General features: G+C 36.8%; 1 protein-coding gene across 1 annotated transcript in view; it reads right to left on the reverse strand.

Moving 5' to 3' along the window:
* Window positions 1–23406, reverse strand: part of LOC121294869 — a 30514-nt gene that overhangs the window by 1423 nt on the left and 5685 nt on the right. Inside the window, exon 2 of the mRNA XM_041219017.1 lies at window positions 13590–13837. Within this exon, the coding sequence (XP_041074951.1) occupies window positions 13590–13819 (230 nt within the window). The 5' untranslated portion in view covers window positions 13820–13837. The remainder of the gene's footprint in view (window positions 1–13589; window positions 13838–23406) is intronic.

Raw genomic sequence — 23406 nt, forward strand, 5'->3', positions numbered from 1 at the left:
TACAGAATTTGATAGAAATAGAAATTTTAAAAAAGAGAGGGATACAAAGTGTGGTTTTAATTGTAAAAATTGAAAAAACTATGATAAAAAGGCTAGTTTTTAGAAAACGAACAATTAAAAGAATCAAAAATAAAAAAATCGTAAAACTGGAATTAAAACAAAAAGGACAAAAAGAAAATGTGGTTTTAGTTGTAAAATAGGAAGACTAAGATAGAAAAGCTATTTTATAAAAACACGTTTTCACCCTAAATTTTAAAACAGTAAGCCTTCCCAGCTTCCCTGACAGAAGGTGGCAGAGCACTCCAGAATTTAGGTGCTTTACAAGAAAAGGCAAAGGAAAAAGCAAATACAACTTTTCTAAACAATGTTCTGTAAACCTAGCAAGAGATAACTTTGTTGCTGGCAGATGCAGGTAATGTGTTTTCGGAGTAGTTTCTTGCCAGTCTTTTACCGTAACATGATTTTGTTCCTCTCTGTCTTTGTGCTTGCTTCCATACAGGACTCAAAGTGTTTTTCCACGAATTATACTGGCAGCTAAATTTGCTCTCTAAACAGCCTTTTCGGATCAAAGTAGATAAAGGGTAAGGACTTCTGCCTAATTTAACACAGCCAGAGCTTTACTAAATTTGGAAAACGAAGGAGTTGAAGAAATGCCCATTGAAGGTCGAGAAGAGAACCACGGGAACTTCAGTGCTTTTCAACTATATATGCATTTAAACACTATGACATCTTCAAGTAGGCGCAAAGCTATCTCCATGGCTGTTCACTAAGTTAAATGTCAGCCCCTAATTTTTCCCAATACGTCTCTGAAATGGTCCTAAATTGTCTGTAATTGGTCAGTCTTCCACCCATATTTTACAGGCTTCCACGCCAGCAAATACACATAGATCTACAGGGCAACATATAATTAGAATATACAGTACTGTATTTAGTGTATGAGACAATAGGATGAATTCCTGCTGTTGTGCACTGAGTTCACTAATTGGATGACAGAACGGTCACAGGCGGCTGTATGTATTTGACCATTTCAAGTTGTAATTTGGAACTCCTGGCATCTCTAGGCAACTAGCATTGTAACTCATGCTGGTATGACTAAAAACTCAGTAGATTTCAGCAATACAAAAGCTGATATTGTAGAAGCGGAACAGAGCATCAGTTATAATGTTTGGTATGACACTGATGAGTTATAGATAATATACAATAAAAAAGGTGCCCAATGAGAGTCTCCTGATCAGGATGGATTCAGCCAGCAGTGGGCCAAAGAAACCTTCAACACTCGACAAGACCGACCTTTTTCGTAACTCGGTAACTTACATTTTTTGGCCAGTCAGAGTATATGTAACTGTATTCCTTCAGATAAAAAAGGGCATTTACAAAATGCTAAGATAATGTATTTCATTAACAAACTACTGCAGATATGGCAACTCCATGTAAGAAACAAAAATGTGAATAACTTTTAAGGGGTGGATTCAGACCTGCGTTATTTCCGGTTCTAATGCAAAATTCAATGAAACGTCACCATTCAAAATGGTGTACAGTATATTTGAAGGTATTACTTCACATTAACATTTTAAGCATTTTGTTGAAGCAGTGATGTGTTCTGGATGTGTCCTCCTGTGACTGGAAGTTTAGTCACCATGGAACACATAAATACCCAGATTCAGTATCTTACTGAACACCCCTTAAAATAATCCACTTCAATAATGAAATAAGTAAATAAACACGCTAAACTGACTTTTGCCTCAGTTGTGTCATGTATTGGATGATTCTCCCGAGAACAGCTCCAAGATGGGGATTACAGTCCTGGAAATGTAAATAGTAAGGAAGCTAGTGCTAAAATGGTGTTTTAAACTTTCACAATTTCTCAAAACAGTATATGTTATGTCAGGTGTCACAAGCAGCAGCTAGTTTTAAATTATGCACGTAGCATTAAAATGAACAAAACATGTTGGGCTTACACATCTCCAGACAGTTGTGTTTTAAATGTGGCTCTTAATTCAAGATGAGTATCAAATTATTCAGACTAGGCTAATTTAATGGCCATAGACATGTCTTATATGAAGGGCTATGTAAATCATATGTAATTGCTCACATAAAAATTAAAGAGTCAGTCTGAGGAGCAAGATAATGTAATAAATTATGTTTTAATTCGAATATTAATGTTTGAATGCTGCAGTCTTTATAGAGTGAAGCTTCTGTTTTAATCAAGATATCAGGATCATTTTGCTGATGAGATTTTAAACCTGGGAGAGGGGAGAGGGGAGAGGTGGGGGGGGGGGGAGATACGGCCCGGAGGCCTGTTCTGCTAGTCAAGTTCAATTGACTAAATTAGAAAAAAAACTAACAAGGCACTTTTAACATGTCTAAAATGAAACTCTGTTTACAGACAGTGATAACCAGGTCTTGACAATTAAATATCAGCTTGGTATTTGGAAACATGGGACATACACTTTACTGATGATTCAAGAGACTTAATTATTGCTGTGCTTGGATTGGTATGTATGCAGCAATCTATATATTCCTCTATCTATACGTGTACAGACTGTACGTAAACATCAATTATTTCAATGAGGTGTTATATACAGTTGTTTTTGAACTCTAGTATTAAAACTTTTAATAAAAATATGCCAATCATTTTAGTTTCATACTTCTCAGAAAAATAATATTGAATTAATAGTACGCCAGTACCAATGGAAAACACTACATTTGTGCAGCGTGCTTGAAAAACAATCTCCAGCACAGTCTGGGTTCTTCTACACAATAAATAATCTCCTGTAACAGTTTCATTTCCTTGTGCGATGTTACATGAATTAAAGAGTTACTCATGAAAGTTCCATATTGACATTGCTTTAACCAATCAAAATCTAAATCATTCATGGTATTTCCATGCAAGTTTTTTACACAAGAAAAATGTCTAGTGAAAAATGCTTTTTGGGGTTTCTGTTCGCTCAGTTTATTTTACTCGAGTAAACCAGGCTTTTCACCCGACGTCATGCAAATTAATGGGAAAGGTGGGGGTTGATATGTAAATTAGCTATGCGTAGTGCTTTTGCGGTTTTTGAAGATTACTAGTGCAAAATGTCATTTCCATGTGCAGAGAACTGGTACACGAGTGAATCCAAGCTGCTGTAATAAAGCAAAATACCTTGTGCCTGGTTGGTTAATAATGTGTTTTACTCCTCTTCCCCAAATTGTCGTTGGGTGAAAAGCAGGCATTTTTCTCGTGTAAATGTCTCGAGTTAAAAAAAAAAAAAAAAAAAAAATGAGCATGGAAACCCCATGAATGTTGTTCCATCTAGTTGGTGCTTCAGGTTTGCCTATCCAATAAGAAGTTCCATCTAGTGCATCCGACGTTGTAACTATTCTTTATAATAAAAAAAATAAAAATAAAATAAAAACAAATTAAACCATAATTCACTCAGGTTTAAAAAAAAAAAAACTTAAAGTAGGTACTAAATCAAAACAAAAATTGTTAATTAAAAACAAGCTACCTGACTATTACAGCTGACATATTAACACATTAATAATGTTAACAGAACTGGTCGGTTATTAAGGCATGCATCTTTTATGGTGATGACTTCGATAATACAATAACCTATCATGTCAGGCTGCATCTTCTCAAGCCTTTAAGAAATGACCAGTTTACAATGAGTGCAATAATATATTGAGCCGTGCTCAGTAAAATATTAACAAGCATGCAGTGTAATTACATTAATGCATTATATATATAACCCAGTGTGAATGCTATCATAAAAACAGAAACATTAACACAGCTTCTTAATGTTTGGTTTCCACGACACACGTTTACCATGTGGGAATACAGTGTATACTTCTGAGGTGCTTTCTGTGCACTTCATAGAACAAAGAATATAATATTTAAAAAAAAAAAAAACATTTTGTCAGATTCAAGAGCTTCAAAGGACTTCAGAAAGCCTGTCTAACAAAACAAAAAACGTGTGCAGTGCTCTGTTTCGGCTTACTTAATGCTTAATGTTTGGAAACATCCAAACCCATCCAAATACTCTACGGATAAAATCAACTTCATCTGAAAGTGTAAAAGTAAAGGCACATTAAAAACAATACAATATTCTGAATGATATCAAACTACTCAGAATAATGATTTAACCTCTCCTTACAGAAACACAAAATGTTTCAGGCTGTGCAATTACTGTATTCTTTATTTTCCTATGTGCTTTAAAATAGGCTTTTCCTGTTCGCACTATTTTAAGAAACCCTGTAAATTGTCAACAAAAACTGCCAGTTAATAACCAGTTGAGGAAGAATAACACAAAGCTCAAACCAGGGTATCCCAGACACCATGTCAAAAGATGACTGCAGCATAAATATATATTTTTAGACCAAAACAATGTAACTCTTTGCTGAACTTTATACTGCCATCGAAAAAGGTTATTAATATAGAATTGATTAGTAGCATTAGTGCAAGATACTATAAAATTCTACAGGGGCTACTTCACTCAGATCACTTACGTCTGCCACGTAGGGATAACTTACAAACGACTGGAAGGTGCGTGTATTTATCAGAGGGTTAGAGTGGGGGGACTATAACACATCTTTAATGAAGCCAGCAAAATAAAGGCATTGATATGGATCTCTACACCCTCTTGTGGCAGGCTGCGGGATAACACTTGGATTGAGTGACGGAGAGAGTTCACCACGGTGCTTGTCGACCGCTGCAAATCTCTTTTTACATCATGAATTTTGATATGCCCATTAGCCAGCCATGCAGCCAGGAGGAGAATGCCTTTCTCACTTGATGACTACACAATGAGGGGTAATATATTTTAATTTAAACACCATAAACCTATTGAGTGCTTAATTAACTTTAACCGTCTTTAGGGGAACTAGGCCAATTTGGAGAGGGTCAGAAGGACGTGTTTCAATACTAAACAGTTTTACACAGTCAATCCCTTCAGCTGCTGATTAACACACAAAATTAACATGTTAGTAAAATTCATATCCAGATCCCTGGAGAAATTAATATGCACATGCACAGAGCATGATTAGCACAACTATTGTCTTATTTCAACAATATCATTTAATGGGTTCTATAACTACAAAACAGGGTACTGAGCACTGTATTAAATTGATTTCATTTCCTTAAATGCTTTGTAATGCAGAAAGGATTACAATTTTAAAATTAGTTTGTGTATTTCATATTTACTTATGTAAATATCATAGTTTTCTTTACAATATGAGATGCACTATTCTGCACAATAATACTTTTATTTGACCTTACAGTGTAAGTGTAGAAAAGAAACACAAGGAGAGTTCTACTCTGTTTGATCAGTCGCTAATGATAAAGCAGATTTCAAATGAGGTGGTAAATGCATATTGTTTATTAATACCTCTGCTTAATAACACAAAACTGAAGCAAGTGCATGTAAGGGACAGGTTTAAAGATACATTAATAGCAACAAACTTTGTATTATAGCTTGTATAAAACATTGCTTGGAATAACCAGCTTCAGAAGGCCTTTTTATGTTGCACCAGGGAGGGTATTCTGTGATTGCACCTTAACTCAAACCCACAATGCACTGAGGAGTTTCCCTGTCTCTATGGCGCTACATCTTCGTCCTCAGGTTGTTAACTGTGATCTTATCTCTCATGTGATGTTAACTGATGTAATCCAATTAGGGTTGGGCTTAGCTTAGTATAGACACACCCTATGACGATAGTGCCCCATTAGCGTATCATATATCGTTTATATAACGCATCTCATACTGTATAACACCCTTTCAATATGGCAAAAAGTGTCAAAAGTTATAATTTCTTCCACCTTTGAGTGCAACCTTGCCTTTATTATTCCAACACAGAAGTAGTGCAAAAAAACAAAACAATGGAAACGATATGATTTTCCGTGCCAAATGTCACAGTTTTATAGTGAAGCTTAAAGAAGTCTCAGAGCATCTCCATCAACACAGATAAGAACATCTAGAATGGATTTGGGGTCAGACAAAACTGAAGCCAAATAAATTGGAAACTTGCTGCAGCCGTTTTGTGAAACCCTGAAAAAGTTCCAACCCTTATCTCAAAAGGAACGGTGAATATTCCGTCCTGTACAAGTCGCCCCGTGGATTTGTTTGTGAGCATGCCTCCCTTTAAATGATGAACTTACCGTTCAATAATCGGGAAAGCACTAAAAAAAAAAAATAAAGAGCTTAATATTATGCAAGCCCTTCCGAGTTGCACCCCTTAGAGTATAGCATTAAAAAATGTTTTCATTTGCCAACCATACTTTTGCTAGAACAGGTTCAAATGTAGGTCAAAATGTGACAGAATGTTTGTGTGAAATCTCTAAAGGCCCCGGTATTCTTGTCATTAATGTAGGTAGCAGCCGCTCAAGAAGCCCTAACCCCTGTTTATCAGAGGCTGGCTTACGCATGGCAACTCCTGGTTGAAAGAAAGTATCCAGATATGCAGCATTGCCTACAACCCTCATAAGAACAGATAAAAATACCATGTGCGTAACAGATGCTATACAATCACCTAATTCAGGTTGCACGCTCGATGCAACTGACCATACCAAAGGGTACAATAAGGACAATCCTGCCCCACCTGTATTTCAGACACATTGCTAGAACATCCATACTTGAATAAAAAGACAGGGGCTGGCCAAAAGGCCAAGAGATATCTGCGGATAACAAGCCTGCTTGACCGTGTATGAAGTGCTGATAGCTGAACGCTCTTGCCTCTGGACTAGACAGTAATTAGCTACACACACACACACACACACACACACACACACACACACACTGTGGCTTACGCATGTTGATGCATTAGGAGGGGAGTTGTTCGCTTCAGTGTTCCTCAGTCCACATGAAATGTAACAGGTGGGCAGATTGTTGTGCAATATAAGATCTACACAGTGAAGTGTTCTGCAGTGATTGCCAAACGGAGTGATCTACACTGACATGACATAGATGTGACATAACGACTATCGATTATCGGTACTAGTGCCCCATCAGGAAGCTCCTTCTTTTGCTATTTACCAATCACTGTCACGTCAAATTGTCAGCAGTTAAATACAAGTGATAATAATAATAATAATAATAATAATAATAATAATAATAATAATAATAATAGTAAAGCAACCACCGCACAAAAAAGAGAACCAGTGGCTAGTACAACTCTAGTATATATACTAAGGATAAATAAGCTGGCATTTATGTACAGTTTACTGTGGAAACAACAGAAAGGTAACCAAGTGATCAACTGGCAAATGGTGTTGTTCTGTCAATGAATTACTTGCCATCTGCACCTGGTGAAAAACATGTGTTCTTTTAATGGCCCTTTGTTTGTTTTCACTGCTAAATACACAAAATATGTGATTGTTACTTTTTTTTTTATGTATTATGAAAAATGCTAGCTTGACTAGAAGTAAAATGCATTAGGAATGTTGCAGTCAAATTATCATTTCATGCTTCTTTTATTATTCTATGTCAGTAACTTCTATTTTTATTAAATGTTATAAATATGGCCCATATTCATAAAAAGTATTATTAATGTTAAGTGCATACAGAAGACATCTGCAAGTAAATAGAAACGTTGGAATTAATCATCTCAATAACAAATATGGAACCCTATATACGAGTATATGCAGTATTAAATGGAAGGTCAGGTTGCCCTACCTATGTGTGAACACTACAATGGGAAAAGGGGGCTCCTTCAATTACAAAATAATTGCAGCTTTCCACAGTGAAAAGTAAGCAGATGTTTAGATGTGTTTACATATTGATTTGAGCCACCATGCAGCTTGGGCTGGGATTCAGAATAATAAACAGTATGATAGAGAAAATAAGTTGTTTTTAACTGAGGTCAAAGGAAGGGAGAAAATTAATGTAGGTGAAGTCTTAGATTGAATTATATCCCCGAACAGTTTGTCACAGCCCTTAGGGGCAACACAGCAAGAAGAAAGGCTTTTTTACATAAACTATTACGAGAGGGTTGCACTTTCTCCTAAAGAGGACTGAACACACACACACACACACACACACACACACACACACACACACACACACACACACACACACACACACACACACACACACACACACACACACACACACACACACACACACACACACACACACACACACACACACACACACACACACACACACACACACACACACACACACACACACACAGAGCCCAGGTCACCAAAGTAATTAAAAATGTATTTTCCATATCTTAGTAATTGAATTGTGTACAAGCTGCAAGTTAATGAGGTCATCCACCCTCCAGCGATGACAGGAAAGCAGGAATAATTATCTCTCATTTTTTCCTTATGTAGCAATTAATTTTAACCATTCGTGTGTGCCCCCCTTCCCCTCCCCTCCCCTCCCCTCCCTTCCCTTCCCTTTCTGCTTCCCCGGCCGAGTCAGTCAAAATCATCGCTAAGCGGAATTGACAAGCGATTGATACAGTAGCGGCGCGGCACTGCAAAGGAAGACGAGGTAATCAAGGGGCTCCAGCTGTTGTGGGCTAAGCGCTTCCAGGTGAATGTCACCTGAGATTTCACATGCTGCCACTCGAAGGACAGGGTGCACAGTGGCGGCTGACAGCACATCTGGTGCCAGGTGGGCTGGGGAGGGCCGCACCGCCTCTGCTGTCTTGAGGAAGGAACAGAAGGCTGGACAAGATATTCAGAGATTCGCTATGGGCTCACACACACACACACACACACAGACTTGGAGAGCTCCTGGCAACTGACCAGGACTGTCAATCCTGTTGACTCAAAAGCTGACTATTAAAATCTAGTAGAACAAACCCTAAAAACTCTCCTGGGCTCGGTAGGTATCTAAGTCATGCATCCCTCCAGAGTGCCTCAACAGTAATGAAATCAATGGAGAAGATGGCTTTTCTGCAGCTAGGCAACCATTTCTGCAGTACGTACCTAGCCCTTATATACAAACATACTGTGTGAAGGTTGTGAAAAGAATTTGAATATTTTATGTTATTACAGTATTTAGACACAGGTTGGCATTGTGTACTATGTTAGAATCCAATCTAACAAAATTATAACCGAAATCACATGACAGTTGGGATATTCCTTATGGGTTTACTTCATCTCAGAGGTTTTTTATTTATTTATTTATTTTTTCAAACAAGTTACTTTGTGCAACATTCCCCTTTGGCAAACACTTCAAGCGTATTGGCCAAGGCACCTGGCTAGCAGTGTATGCTGAGCTAACATGCTTCAGCACCCTGTAACTTAGCTCCTAACTTGACATGCTTCCTTTAAGCACGGAAAGTGGTTTGTAGACAAAGATTATGAAGCATGCAATGCTTCAGGGACACCTTGGGGAAATGTATATAAAGCCAGCATGAGACTGTTGCAGATTGTACGCTTTGTGTTTCATTTCCTTAAACGCTATTGCTATGCCTGAGTATACTTGAATATTAACCAGCAGGTGAAGGGGAGGCTTGTTTAGTGATTTAAAGCACAGGACCACATGGTATACAACAGGTCCTTTGTCATTTGTTTGCTGTGACCTGCACACAGCCTACTGTACCTGTTACTCCATAAACAGAAAGGTTTCCACAAGCGTTTCAGAGATCATTTGAAATGAATGAAGAGCCTTGGATTAAAAATGTTGACTTCTATTCATGTTTCAAAATGATACTGGTTTTAATTCACACTCGCTTCCAAAAAACAAAACCATGAAGGGTAGAACCAGAGTTGTCAAGAACATGCAAAAAACAGTCTTGATGTGCCTTTTAAAATCCATTTCACTTCTACTGAATTGAATTTGGATACCTTCCATTTGTATAGCTTTGGAATCATGCTGATGACACAAAAGGTTTGACTCCAACATCGCCCTTTCACAGCACAGCTTCATCTCATGAATAATGGCTTAATGGACTACATGTCCTCAGAATGCTTGTTCATTATATTTCCTTTACATCAAGTAATTCAATTTCAGTGGTGTAATAAGGCTATACCCTTACCCAACTGATAGCCTCAATTAAAATTGCACTCTCAGAGGGAAGCGCTCTGCAACAACACACCCACGACCCCTGACCTTGCTTTTCACACTCTATATAAAATGACAACCCCGTTGTCAAGCATTTTTGTCCCAGTAAATTAGGCCTAACACAACTCAATTTGGTTCACATGGAAACCTTCGCCTGTTATTATTATTATTATTATTACAATCAGGCCTATTGCCTAAAGCTATGCTATTATTTCACTTAAAAATGGTTGTCTAATGATATACATGACACATCAAAGAAAAGACCTTTCCCCCTTAAAGGTATTCCATTCATACTTTGGAGAAAAATGCACTGAATGGCGCCTTGTACAGATTTAATTATTCAACAGAAAACACAACACTATAGCCATTAATGAGCTGAGGTATAGCCAATTGTGTTTTCTGTGAATTAAATTAAATACCAAGCTTTTAAAGGGTATGACAATTGTATTCTATCCTATGCACCTGCTTGCTTAAAAATTAATGTAAAAATGTATTAAAGACACATTGTGGAAAACGTAGTTTGATTGCGGATCCATAAAATATTGACAACTAGAATCTTCTTATGGCTCAATTTATTTCAAATGACAGCACGCATCCCACTCCTAAAATATACAAGATATATATTTTTTCATAAACCAACTACTATGAAAAAATATCACCCCCCCACAATAGCTTTTCACCCACGCCAGTTAATTGTTGTTATTTATTCAGTGCATACAAGGACTCCCACAGAGCCATTAAAATGTGTTCCTTGAAATTACCTGATACAAATGCAAATGCCTCAGGGACAAGTCCCATAGGGGAACTTGAACAAAGGCTTTAAACTCATTTTAATGCAGATTGGTGACATTGAATTAATTGTGCATCTGAGATCTCTCAATTGTAAATATGGCATAAAAGCACAAGGAATGCATGATAGGAACAGGTAACAGGTTTGGGATATATATATATATATATATATATATATATATATCATATATATATATATATATATATATATAAAACACATTGGTTAAGTGTCACAGTAAATCAAGTTACTTTTGTTCATTTCATTTAGTTTAATCAAAGTTTTTTTTTTTTTTTTTTTTTTTTAACAGATTGCTCAAAATGTTTTAATGATTTCTTTTGACGTTTTATACACTTGCACATTGACTGAATGATCATATTAATAGAAATATAATAAATAAACTTTTCGGTCTGATATTGCAGTACTCATGAAAAACTATTCCGGAATATAAAATGGTGCAATTCACTGCGTATTAAATGCATACAGGGTACAGGGCCACTCATTTCCTGAATTGATTTTAACCATTTAAAATGGAATAGATTATATTGTATAAAATGCATGCTACTTAATAAAATTACCTTATGATATATATTTTATGTACCGAATATGTAATAATATTTTACTATACAATATATGTATGGATATATATATACATATAATATATATATTAATATATATAAAATATGATAAATATATATATATAGATATATAAATTTTGGTTCAATTAAGCAAAACTATTAAATCTACTTGTTACTTTCATGATGATTAATACCACGTGATATTCTGCAGTATGGGCCTATTAGATCATTAGGCTACAAATGCACACGTGACCCATTTATCAAATAAAGCTTAACCATGTTTGGCCTTTTCTTCCCAGACTAGGTGCAGCACACAAAAAGCCCATCTTTCCTGCTTTCATGTGGGATGTGTATTAGGACTGGACTGGGCGTTAGCACAACCTCTTCTACACTAGACAAGCAGATCTCCTGTATTTGACAGCTGTTCTGTGCTCTTCATCATCTGAAACAATCAGCAAGCATTAGAGAGTACTTTTCCCTTTACAAAGGTGATAATTAGATAACAAGATGAGATTAAAGTAATTACAGTCAGACATCTGGCACGCAAGTGTAGCTACGTTGAGATACAGCATATCCACTGGCATCTGGTTCTAATAGCGGCACAACTAGAGAAATGTCTTCATTAATTACAGCAAATAATTTATAATAAACACATTTAATTGCACATTTTAGGAGATAAACTGTTCAAAGAAATGAAGCCATATGTACTTGACTTTTATTTAAGGTTCATTAAGTAGGAAATGCTAATGACAAGAGGGCTGTATCTACAGTGTGGATTATTTTATTTATCAGTATTTGTGAAAGTGCAAAATTTGTATTATTGTTATTTTTATTTCATTATTATTGTCTGCACTAACAGGCTGTCATCAGAGTATTGTACATCACACTGTAATAATCAAACAAGCTTTGTATGTAGGTGACAATATTAAGCTAACTGATACATCTGTAGATACAACGTGACAATATCAAGTGATCACAAATCTAAATGTGTTTTGCTTCATATACTTAAAAAACATTACTAATGACATCTCTCTGTGGACCAAAGCAACTGTGTTCTTTCAATTCCAGTGACATGGAAGGAAACAAGACTATAAAGCAGGCAATATAGGAACTATCGCTTGAAAGAATACTTGAATCCAGTCAGGTTTTTTTTTTTTTTTGTTGTTTTTTTTTTTTTATATATATATTTTCTATTTGTAGTTGTTAGGATAAAATCTACAGAGATAACATACTGGTTCAAACTAGATTTAAAAAAAAACAAACAAATAAATAAATAAATAAATATTCACATTAACTAAACAAATGACCTTATCAGTAGTTGATTCATTGTAGATTACAAAAAAAAGGTGAAAGCATGTATCACAACTATATAAGTAATAATAATACCTCTAAGGTGTATTGCACCTTGCTGTGCTGTTTCCTATTCTCCTGGATCACTTTACATAACTTTAAGTACATTTTTTGGCAATCTAACTTCTTCGGGGTGACAATGATCTATCCTGAAGCCTGGTGGTATGTTGACAATTTTTGGAAATTAGCATCCTAATACCTTCCGGTCAGGTAGCTGCCGATGTGCCACCATAAAACTGAGTACATATTATGTACATATTATTATTATTATTATTCTCATTCGAGAGTTCCCCATATCTATCTTTTACAGACTGTAGCTGCTCAGGTTGCTAGGATACGGTCTGCTTCGCGTCACGCGCAGTAGTGTCACCTGGGGTGAATTAACTCAATGCCCACCGGTTTTAGACATTATTAAAAAGTCATTTGTGCATTTTCGTAAAACGGCTATGCAACTGTAATTATATACAATGAATTAAATCTCTGTGATGTGAGCTGAGGCTCTCATCCCATGTTCTGTTCCTAACCAGAAGCTTCGTCATTCTGAACGGTCATTCCGGCATTTTGCATAGGTGGTTGTTTATTTATTTTTTTTTTTTTTTTTTTTATGTTAGTGTAACATAAAATGATTCTGAGAACTTATATCATTACTAGTTAGTTTAGAAAAAGCTACCAATAGGGGGATACAAGTTTGACCTGTATTTCACTACAGGAATATCTACATGTGGGGGTGGAAGGAAAATGAAAACAATATTGACATTATATGCCCGACAGCATGTGCTAAGGCCAAATAAAAAGTATTATAAATTGTACAATTGAATTGAAACTTCTCAAAGCAGTTATTAAAGAAATTGTGGATGAGTGAAACATATTTTTTACCTGATCAGATAATGGTTGATTAAGGTGTCAAAGTATCCATGATACACTGCATTGTTTACATGTCCATACTGATCATTGTCCTGCCAGCGACTCTGGATTGGGAGGAAGTAGGAGTAAATTGTGCGCTGTCTGTAGAAGTCCGCATTTCTTGTAGGTTGTGTAGAGCTGACCGCATGGCGTACACTGATATAAGGAAGTCTTGATGTTCTTAGATTGACAAATGACTTCATTTTAAGTCCAAAAGAATCCTGCAGAGACCAAAACAAAAAGGTAATAATTATGAATGTTTAAAACTGTTAAAAAGGTCACTGAATGTTTAACAGCAGTGCATCACAGGCACAGTTTTCTGAAAAAAATTAATAATTGAGGCAAACCCCTACATCAAATGAATATTAACTGACCCAGACTAAGAGGGTCAAACTTAATCTTCAATTAGTTTGTCATGTGTCAATTTTTAATCTGGTAACACACAATAATTTTAGTCAGGTGGTAAAGCACTCTATTCACTTTAGATGGAGCTATCCAATGTCAGTTTCAACAATTTCCCCCAAATAAACCATGATGATGATGATGATGATATATTATTATTATTATTATTATTATTATTATTATTATTATTATTATTATTATTATTATTATTATTATTATTTAATAATAATAATAGTTACATTAATGACTGTAACATTAATGACTGGGATAATATTTAATTTAATGTTATTATTTAATTTCCCATTTGGTAAAGATTTCATTTGATATGGAAAATATTACAGGTACAACCAGCAACCAATTTTCTAACAGTAATTAATGCAAAATAAAATCCATGACGATCAAAAATCAATTAATCAATTGATTAATCCATCTACAGAAATAACCAGTAGCGTAGTTCCGTTACTATTTTCTATAGGTAGCAGTGGTCTTAAAGTTACAAAAAAAAATGTACTTTGACATACAGACACACATCAGTGTTCTCTGAGCGTTTAATGGTCACTTACTTGACAGCTTACTTTTATTTGCTCTTGAATTTGCTTGAACAGATTGTCTGAAAGTCCTGGAATTGTAAGGTAGTAACAGGGTTTTTAAGCAGCAGCCTGGTCTGGTGTGACTGTCAGGCAACTTTTTGGTGTTGTGGCATTGTCAGGCACAAAGTGGTGACCCGTTTCCAATGTTAAACTTTCCAAAGTACTAGGGGCATGTCTATTCAAAAATGCTTTTAAACTAGTTTAAATACAATAGTTGCTTTATGCCGTCTTTGACCTTCACAAAATGAGAGCCAGCTTAGCTCACTTGTGATACCAGTCACCAAAAATAAAGGTAAACCACGCTCTTCTTTATCTATCCAAGGTCCTTACTTTAGCTACTCAATCCATCATGCCTCCCAGTGGTCAAATGACTTCAAGTTGTGTTCAAGCAGTAGCTACTCCTCCTGCCTAGTGTAAAATATGGATATCCCATTAACCCCTGCTCTTGATCTTGTGCTTTGTCCAACTACTCAAGTGGACGTGAGTGTTGAGCCTCCAACTGAGTGAGAAACTACTTGCTTTTTTTCATTAATCACTGAGCTTCAGAGAATGTCATATGAGCCTTATTACCCAGGCTTGGCTTGATCTGGACCATTTTCAAACTCTTCATGTTTCTAGCAGTTATCCCACTGTCACTAGGGCCCCTGTACAACCACCTCAGTGATGGAGGCCCACTTGCTCTTGTTTTGTCTGCCTGGGACTGGGGCACCATTAACCCAGATAGAACCCAGAAATAGTGGCAACTAACAGGATGCCAAATATTGAACATTAAACCCTATCCTCTTAGGTTTTTTTTTTCCAGTTGCTATTCTGTGCTATGGAATTCATTTCACTCATTTATAAAAGGTTATGAAATTAAGAACAGTCAGTCAATATAAGTAACCGGTGTTATTAAATAAAGAAGCATTTTATTGATTAAGTATCCCCAATCACATGTGAATGCTCACAATGTAATCCAAAACCTTTGAGTTAAAGCATACCCTTTCAGATTTTTTTTTTATATATATTGTAAAGAAAAAGGAAACAGTGTACTGTATAGGGTTTCCTTCGTTCAGCCCTTTTGCTGCTGAGCTGCAGGCTGAAATGTAGCTGTGTGCACAAGTGGGGTGTAAAGTCAACGGGATTACATTTTACTAATTATCTTCTGATTGAGGTTTACAACACAGACATGGAATGGGATCAGCCGTGACTCACTGCTTGGGAGAAATCAATCAGACTTAAACACCACTTGGATAAACAAATCAGCGAAAGAAGGGGCGAACACGCTGCCTCCTTGCAGCTTTGGAGAGAGAAAAAAGGCTGGAGGGGGAAGAGAAGCTGTTGGACCGCCACCAAATCTTCCCCACTAGAGACCGGAGCCCATCTGCTTAGCTCCACCACTGAACTTTAACTACCATTCAGTCTGCCTCTCCGCAGAGATCACTTCATAACGCTAGCAGATGGACCCTTGTCTCCCTGCACCACTGCCTTATTTGTTTAATAAATTTAATTAATATCCAAAACTACGTTGGATCACTCCCAGAATAGAGACTAGGTTTCTACACCCCCCTCCCCCTTCAATCACTTGCTACATCTCGACTGATTTAACATATAGAACTAGATAACAGTGCCACAGAGTCATCTTTACAACTTGATTTGATTAAAATAAATAAATAACAAGAATTACCCCAGGCAGATAACAATAGCTCAGTGTTTCTCACAAATTAACAGGATAAATTTCTAAGCCAATTTGGGCTGTGAACCTTTTCAGTTTAATTTGTCTGCAGGCTGTGAGCTGAAATTTATCCAATTCAAAAGTAATTATTGTCCCAATTTTATAGCTTTTAAAACCTGACTGTGTAACAATCATAAAGACATCAAGACAAATGCCTTTGTGAAATGTGACATCTTTTCACATTAAATAAAATGAAACAAACTAATTGGAGATGTGATTGGAAATAGAAAGGTTATGACTGAGTCACATTTTATTTTCACCAAAAAAACGTTAAACAACTCCACAGGTAATTACATAAAGTTAAATATTTATATACAATTACCTTTGACTTTAATAGAATATTGTCATGCTGTAATGGAGCTACACTTACTTAACTATGCCAGGCATTCAACAATAAAAAGATTTTAAATTTTTGGTCAGATGAATTCAAAATGTATCTGCTGTAACCCTATCAAACGTGTTCATCTTGAACTAGCTGCAGCCGGTTTATGGTGCATGCTAGGAGACCATAAAGAGAGTTGCAATAGTCGAGTCGAGAGGAGACAAATGCATGACAAAGTATCTCCGCATCTGTGAGGGAAAGGTAGGGATGAACTTTGGAGATGTTTCTAAGATGGTAGAAGGAAGATTTGACCACAGAGGAGATCTGGGCATCAAAGGAGAGGTTGCTGTCAAGAAGTACACCAAGGCTTCGTATTATGGGGGAAGGCAACAGCAGACAGTTTCCAAGGTACAGGGCAACTAGAATGAGAGTCTTAAGTTGAGTTTTCGTCCATCTAGGATTTCAGATTTACTAGTGTTCAGCTAAAGAAAATTGGCAGACATCCAGGCCTCTATGTCTTGAATGCAAGCCGAGTGACTGGGTTTGTGACACCACTGTATCCAGCATAGAAAACAGACTGCATGCTTCCGGATAGGTAAGAATACAGTAAGTCTTTCATTATTCCATTTTAGAAGGAAAATATTTTATTTTCTAGCAGTGCTGAAGGAAAAATAAAGTCTCAAAGGGCTCTCAGAGCACAGAGCGGAAGGGGAGTCATGCAATCGGGAGCTTGCTGGTTTGAGTCCTGGCCTCACCAGGTTATTGATGTTGGCTGAAAACAGGTGACTAGATATCGAGAACACAGATCACCCACTGATATTCAGTCCTGAGTCGGTACATGCATTGCAAAAAAGCGGTGAGATTCGTATTCAGATTAAGGAGAAAATGAGCAGACAATGTGTGACTCAAATTCAAAATACATATTTCACATTTCAGACACGCAAATGTACAGGTGGGAATTTCGTGTAATTTAGTGCTCGAGTACTCTAACTTAATGTTAGACAATATTATTCTACATATGCGCCACAAAAATGACCACGTTAACACTAGAGCCGCTGCGGTTTTACTCATATCTAAAACCACCACCGGCAGTCATTATGACAGTTAGTTTAAATAACATCAATATTAAAATGAAAGAGAACTAATCTAATACAACGCAACAGTTTTACTCAAGCACATCATATCAAACATCCAAAATACAGCCGAAACGCCGTATTTAAATGAACAATTAAACATAAAAAGGTTTATTTTCTAACTTACCACATATAAAGCACTACACTACATAAAATGTAATAAACATTTTAAAAGAAACTCCTGTATAAACAGGTATATGTACACACAAAACTGTAAAAACACGAAAAGTAGTTTCTAATTTAGAACTTCATTGTGCCACTCGGTGCAGCACAGAATCCAGGTTGAGCTGCTGCTGCCTGCAGCTTTGTAGTTCTCTGATCGAAATGTTTCTGCCAAAGCGCTGTGGCTAGCTTCAAGACGAAATCTCTCCTACTGATATTTTCCCAGGTGCACTCCTTGTACAAAACAAAGGAATTGATGGCTGCCAGGTCCAGTAGAGATAACAACAGGACTGTGTGTATGATGCGAGTATATATATATATATATATATATATATATATATATATATATATATATATATATATATATATAGAGACACACACACACACACACAATACTGAAACTAGTGGTATGGTCCCACCCCGGAACAACACAGATAACATGAATGCACAGGACCAAATGAAACAAAAGTCTGCCAACCTGAACTGACCAGGTCGCTGCAATATACTGCACTTACATTCATGGAGACATTATTTCAATTTTTTCAAGTACTTGAGTAATAAACTAGTGCTCGAGTAATTATAAGTATTTCGAGTACTCTAACCCACCCCTAATGTACATTAATACAAAATTAGACACACTAAACCAGCTGAGATATTCATTGTGCCTGGATCTCCAGTGAGGAAGCAACTCCAGTGAGGCCAAAGCTTACTGCTTCTGGGAGTTATGACACACAAGTCAAATTATCATAAAATCGGCGATAGAAAGGTCGATTCCTTTGACCTATTGAAAAACATTTAATTACTGGAATTCAGATCTCTGTTCACCTCACCAGAGGAAACCATTGATCAATTATAACAATGCTCTATAAGGCTATAAAACGGCCTGTACGGGCTAAAAATCAGCTTTGACAACACTGCTTCTGGCAATAATACTATCCCTTATTCTAGCTAAAGCTCTTAAAATTATTCGGGCGTTTAAAAAGCTTTTGTGACAGCACTGTACTTCGGCATAAATGATCCCGTTATTTTTTTTAAGATTAACTGGACATTAAACCACATAAACAGCATGGAGCTTGAAGCACAAATCTGCTTCTTCAGGAATGAACATTAAAAGCAACAGTTTCTCCGGGGGGGGGGGGGGGGGGGGGTGGGGGGGTGGGGGGTGTGGGGGGTTTGGTTGTTTTAGTGATTAAACATTAGTATAAAAACGGGGTTCCACCCATAAAAATCCTATGCAGGAGAAGAACAAGATCTTCTCATATTTGAGGGAGGAAGGAATTAAAGATGATCTTTGAATACAGTTTGAAAATGAAACTCCCTTCCCTTAAATTAATGTGAACTGTTGTGTCTATATATATATATATATATATATATATATATATATATATATATATATATATATATATATATATATATATATATAGATACATACCATACACACACACACACACACACACACACACACTGATGCACAATGAAAACGCAACGGTCTAACCGTTTTTCTGTTCCTGCAATCTGGAAGTGTCAATTTTCCAGCAGGACAATGCAAAACCATACAGTGTTAGGATTACAATTGCATGACTTCAAGAAAACAATGTCGAGGTCTTGCCCTGGCCAGCTTTTTCTCCTGATCTGAGTCCGATAGACCATCTGTGGGACCAAATCACCAGTGCCATCCACAGGAGACAACCGTGACCAGCCAACCTTCGCCAGCTGGCTGCAGCTGCACAGGAAAAGTGGCAGAACATCCCAGAGCAGCTTGTCCAGAGGCTGATCAGGTCTACGCATCAACGCTGCCAGGATTGTGTTAATGCTCCGGGAAGTCATACACGATACTAAAACACACACACACACACACACACACACACACATATATTCCAAATAAATTTCCAAATAAGAAAGTCCTATTAGTGTGCTGGCTGAAGAAGGAAAACAACATATTTTCTCAGTCTGAGTTATACAGTAGTAACAATTCATTTTATTTGGAAAAGAACAGATACAAACTGGAAAATTCTGGGTATGCAGAAGAACAGGAAATGCTACCTCCTACTTCAATAAGTGTGCAGTTTCCAAGTATCACAATGCTTTGTAAATTCAAACTTTCCCTTGCACACTGGTTCTGCTGTCAGATTGAATATTTTCAACGAAGAACATCTTTGAAAAACAATTTTAAAAACAAATCATTATCCAAATAGGAAGTGGAGGGATCAGACAAGAAATGTAGCTTCCTGCTTAATTCCCGTTGAGACACTGCTAGCTCAGCTTGAATCACTCCATCGTATAAATAAACAAAGCTAGAGCATGCATCTCTAGTTGTTTTTCTAACCTCTGTACTACATACAGCAGTATTGATAATCATATGTAATCCATTAAATAAAAACACATCCAAAGTGTATTTCAAAATTCCAAAGGGGTCTAACATAAAACTGTGTGAATTGCTTTTATGGTGCCAATAACATTATTGCCTTGAACAGAAATAACATTCCTGTGTGATTGATAGGTAACCAACATAATCTCAAAACTTCCCGGGTTTCAAAATCAGGTTCAAGGGTAACAATTATAAAGAAATAGATATGATGAAACAAAACACACAGTAATCAATATCCTCCTGCACTTTGTGCATTGAGTTTCACAAATAGTGTAACATGCAGAGAGGCGTTTCTGATAGGTCAGTTGGACAGTGTTTATTCATTAATCTAACAGTATGGTTCTCCCGTACTTACATGACTTGCACACTGCTCATCTCATCAAACTGCTTTTTTGAAAATATTAAATTCTGTATCGGTTTTTAAAGAAAGATGTCTTTCAAAATGCACATTCCGTCTATTCTAGAGACTTGCCAGACAGTCATCCTTAATTCTGTTAGTCCAGTTAATTTGGTACCCACTGGCTTGTGTGCAATGTGAATAATTTGCTACCCATGGCCACTTCAGTAAAATGGAGCAGACCATGGGAACCCATTATAAAATGTGTAAGAACTACTAGTTTAAGGCTTGTATTACTCCTCAGAAATCTCAGTTTTGAATTGAATTTGGAGACCAAATCAACAGGAAAGACACGATTGGTCCACAATTCTGACATCAGCTGGATCCAAACAACACCCTCCCTCAAAACCAGCCAGTCAAACTGCCAACCCTGTCTCAGTTCTTTCCGCACCAGCCAATCCACTGCCTGCCTGCTTGAATGATGCCCCGCAATTGTCCAGTTAAATTATACTAAGAGTATAAGCCCAATAAATAAATGTTAGTCAAATAATAATAATAATAATAATAATAATAATAACGTTTTCTCTACGTGTATGTTGTTTTTCCATTCTAAGTATGTTAGGGACTATTTTCCTCAGTGGAAGGTTACCTGGCGAAATATCAGAAGTTCAAGGTAAATACAGGTTTTAAAGTTTTTTTAAGGAGAAAATGAAGAAATAAATCATTTTTTAATAGCGATAGAGGCTCTACTGTGTGGTGGATGACCTTGACTTTCATTAGCGCTCTCGTCTACGGCTCAGGACACATAACTCCAGTCGCGGTCATCTACCACACAGTACAGCCCGCATCGACGGGCTCTATGCCTTAATTATAGACCAATACAAAGACCCTACTGTCATTTTGTTACAAGTCGATGTCCCACCATATACCATATATCTCACATTGTAAACCCCTCTCGCCTCCACGTCAAACATCTACCTCAGCTTACACACTTTACGACACAGCAAGGAAATCTACTGTTTCTATGTATTCCAAATGCTACTACAATGATGTAAGCAGAGACTATTGTAGCTTTGTTCTAACCTCTAAAGCAAATGCTAGAAATATAGTGCAAGGGGTTACCCTAAAAAAAAATCTGCTGTAAATTTGAAACTTTAAGCTCAGTGAAATTATTTTTTAAAAGTGTTAGCAGATCCAGGTGTCAAAGAAGTAATTCAGAGAGTTGGGTATTACCCACATCTCCCCATACAAAATCACGCATGTTTTTTTTATTCTGTTTTGGTTCTCCCATATCTGCTCTTCCTTTCCTGGCAAGGTGCTGTCTGAAGAAATGTCATTGCATTGCATTACTTTGTAAGCTGCAGGTTACACCAAAGCTTGCAATGTGAATTTAATTTTGCCTTATAATTGTTTTAATTGCTACGTGACAGTGAATATGGGTGCTGGTGGGGGAGGTGGTATTCTTTTATTGTGTTGCATGATGGAATATGGGGTCATTCATTTCTATGCATCTAATCCACTAAACAGCACATTCTACATTTCTCCTCATCAGAGAACATACACTCCCACAGACTACAGTGCAGCTTCATCCAATTTCACTTGTCAGCCAATGACATGAACTACTAAATAAAAATACAAGAAGGTTAATATTATACTACAGCTTTTTAAAGAGTGGAGCACAAACATATGCCTGAGCATCTGTCAAGCTGTCAATTGTTTTCATGTACTAACTCATGTGCATGTGCTACTCTTTCACATGAAACTAGTGAAGCTAGCACGGCGATGGCAAGCTGTGGGCAAACCTTTTCCCAACGTGCTGGAGTGTGTGAAAGTGAATGACAACAAAATTTCTGAAAGTTTTTACATCAATCACTGCAGAATAGAATCGCTAACGTTTTCTATGTGCATGTGTCAAGCACTCACTAATGCTACACCTTCATTGTGTGCGAATAGCTGCTGTGAATCTAGTCTTTTTCAGCTTGATGGAATTGGCTGACATGTTTAATGAGATCCCAGACATACTGTTCTTGGTCTCTGCTATGTACAGTGATCTACATTAATGGGCAAGTTGTAAGGTTGGAACTTAAATTTCTAACAGAGACCCTTTTTAACTTTTGCAATTGCAGTGTTGTGTTCGGAGGGTGCTCTCCTGTCTTTGGCAGTTTTTAAAGCTGGGAATGGGCCTATATGAATGATTTCTGCTACAGTATAACCAAAATGTACTTTTTTTTTTCTAAAACTCTGCATCCATAAAGTTATAAATTAAATTAAATTGCATTCAGACAGGTAAACTCCAGCACAAACCCACACTTTGGCAGTGTTTCTTATGAACTGATACTGTAATTGAACTTAGTGCTTTTTAAGTTAAGACGTATTCTATATTTAGGTTATCTGAGCCACAATCACTTAGGACAAAGATTGTCATCATTTATTTACATGGGTATAGCTGAATTATTCATGTATTTTTTGAACTGAACACAAACTGACCCATAACTCTACCCACTTCATGTATTTTTAAAATTCCACTTTCCTGCTTCGACTTATTCCGCAGATGCAATCCGCAACAGACTGCGTCGACATTTAATAAATGTGTCATCCCCCGTCCCCATTCTCCACTGTTTATGCCTTGCTGCATGTCATCATCATCAAGCTCAGGAAAAACTGAATTAATGAAAGAAAGTGAAACAGCTCCCCCATGTGGAGCTGTACTGGAATTACACTACAGGGGAATTTCACTGATCAGATAAAGTTAACAGCACGGG

This window comes from Polyodon spathula, chromosome 19 (assembly GCF_017654505.1).
Source record: "Polyodon spathula isolate WHYD16114869_AA chromosome 19, ASM1765450v1, whole genome shotgun sequence".
Taxonomy (NCBI): Eukaryota; Metazoa; Chordata; class Actinopteri; order Acipenseriformes; family Polyodontidae; genus Polyodon; species Polyodon spathula.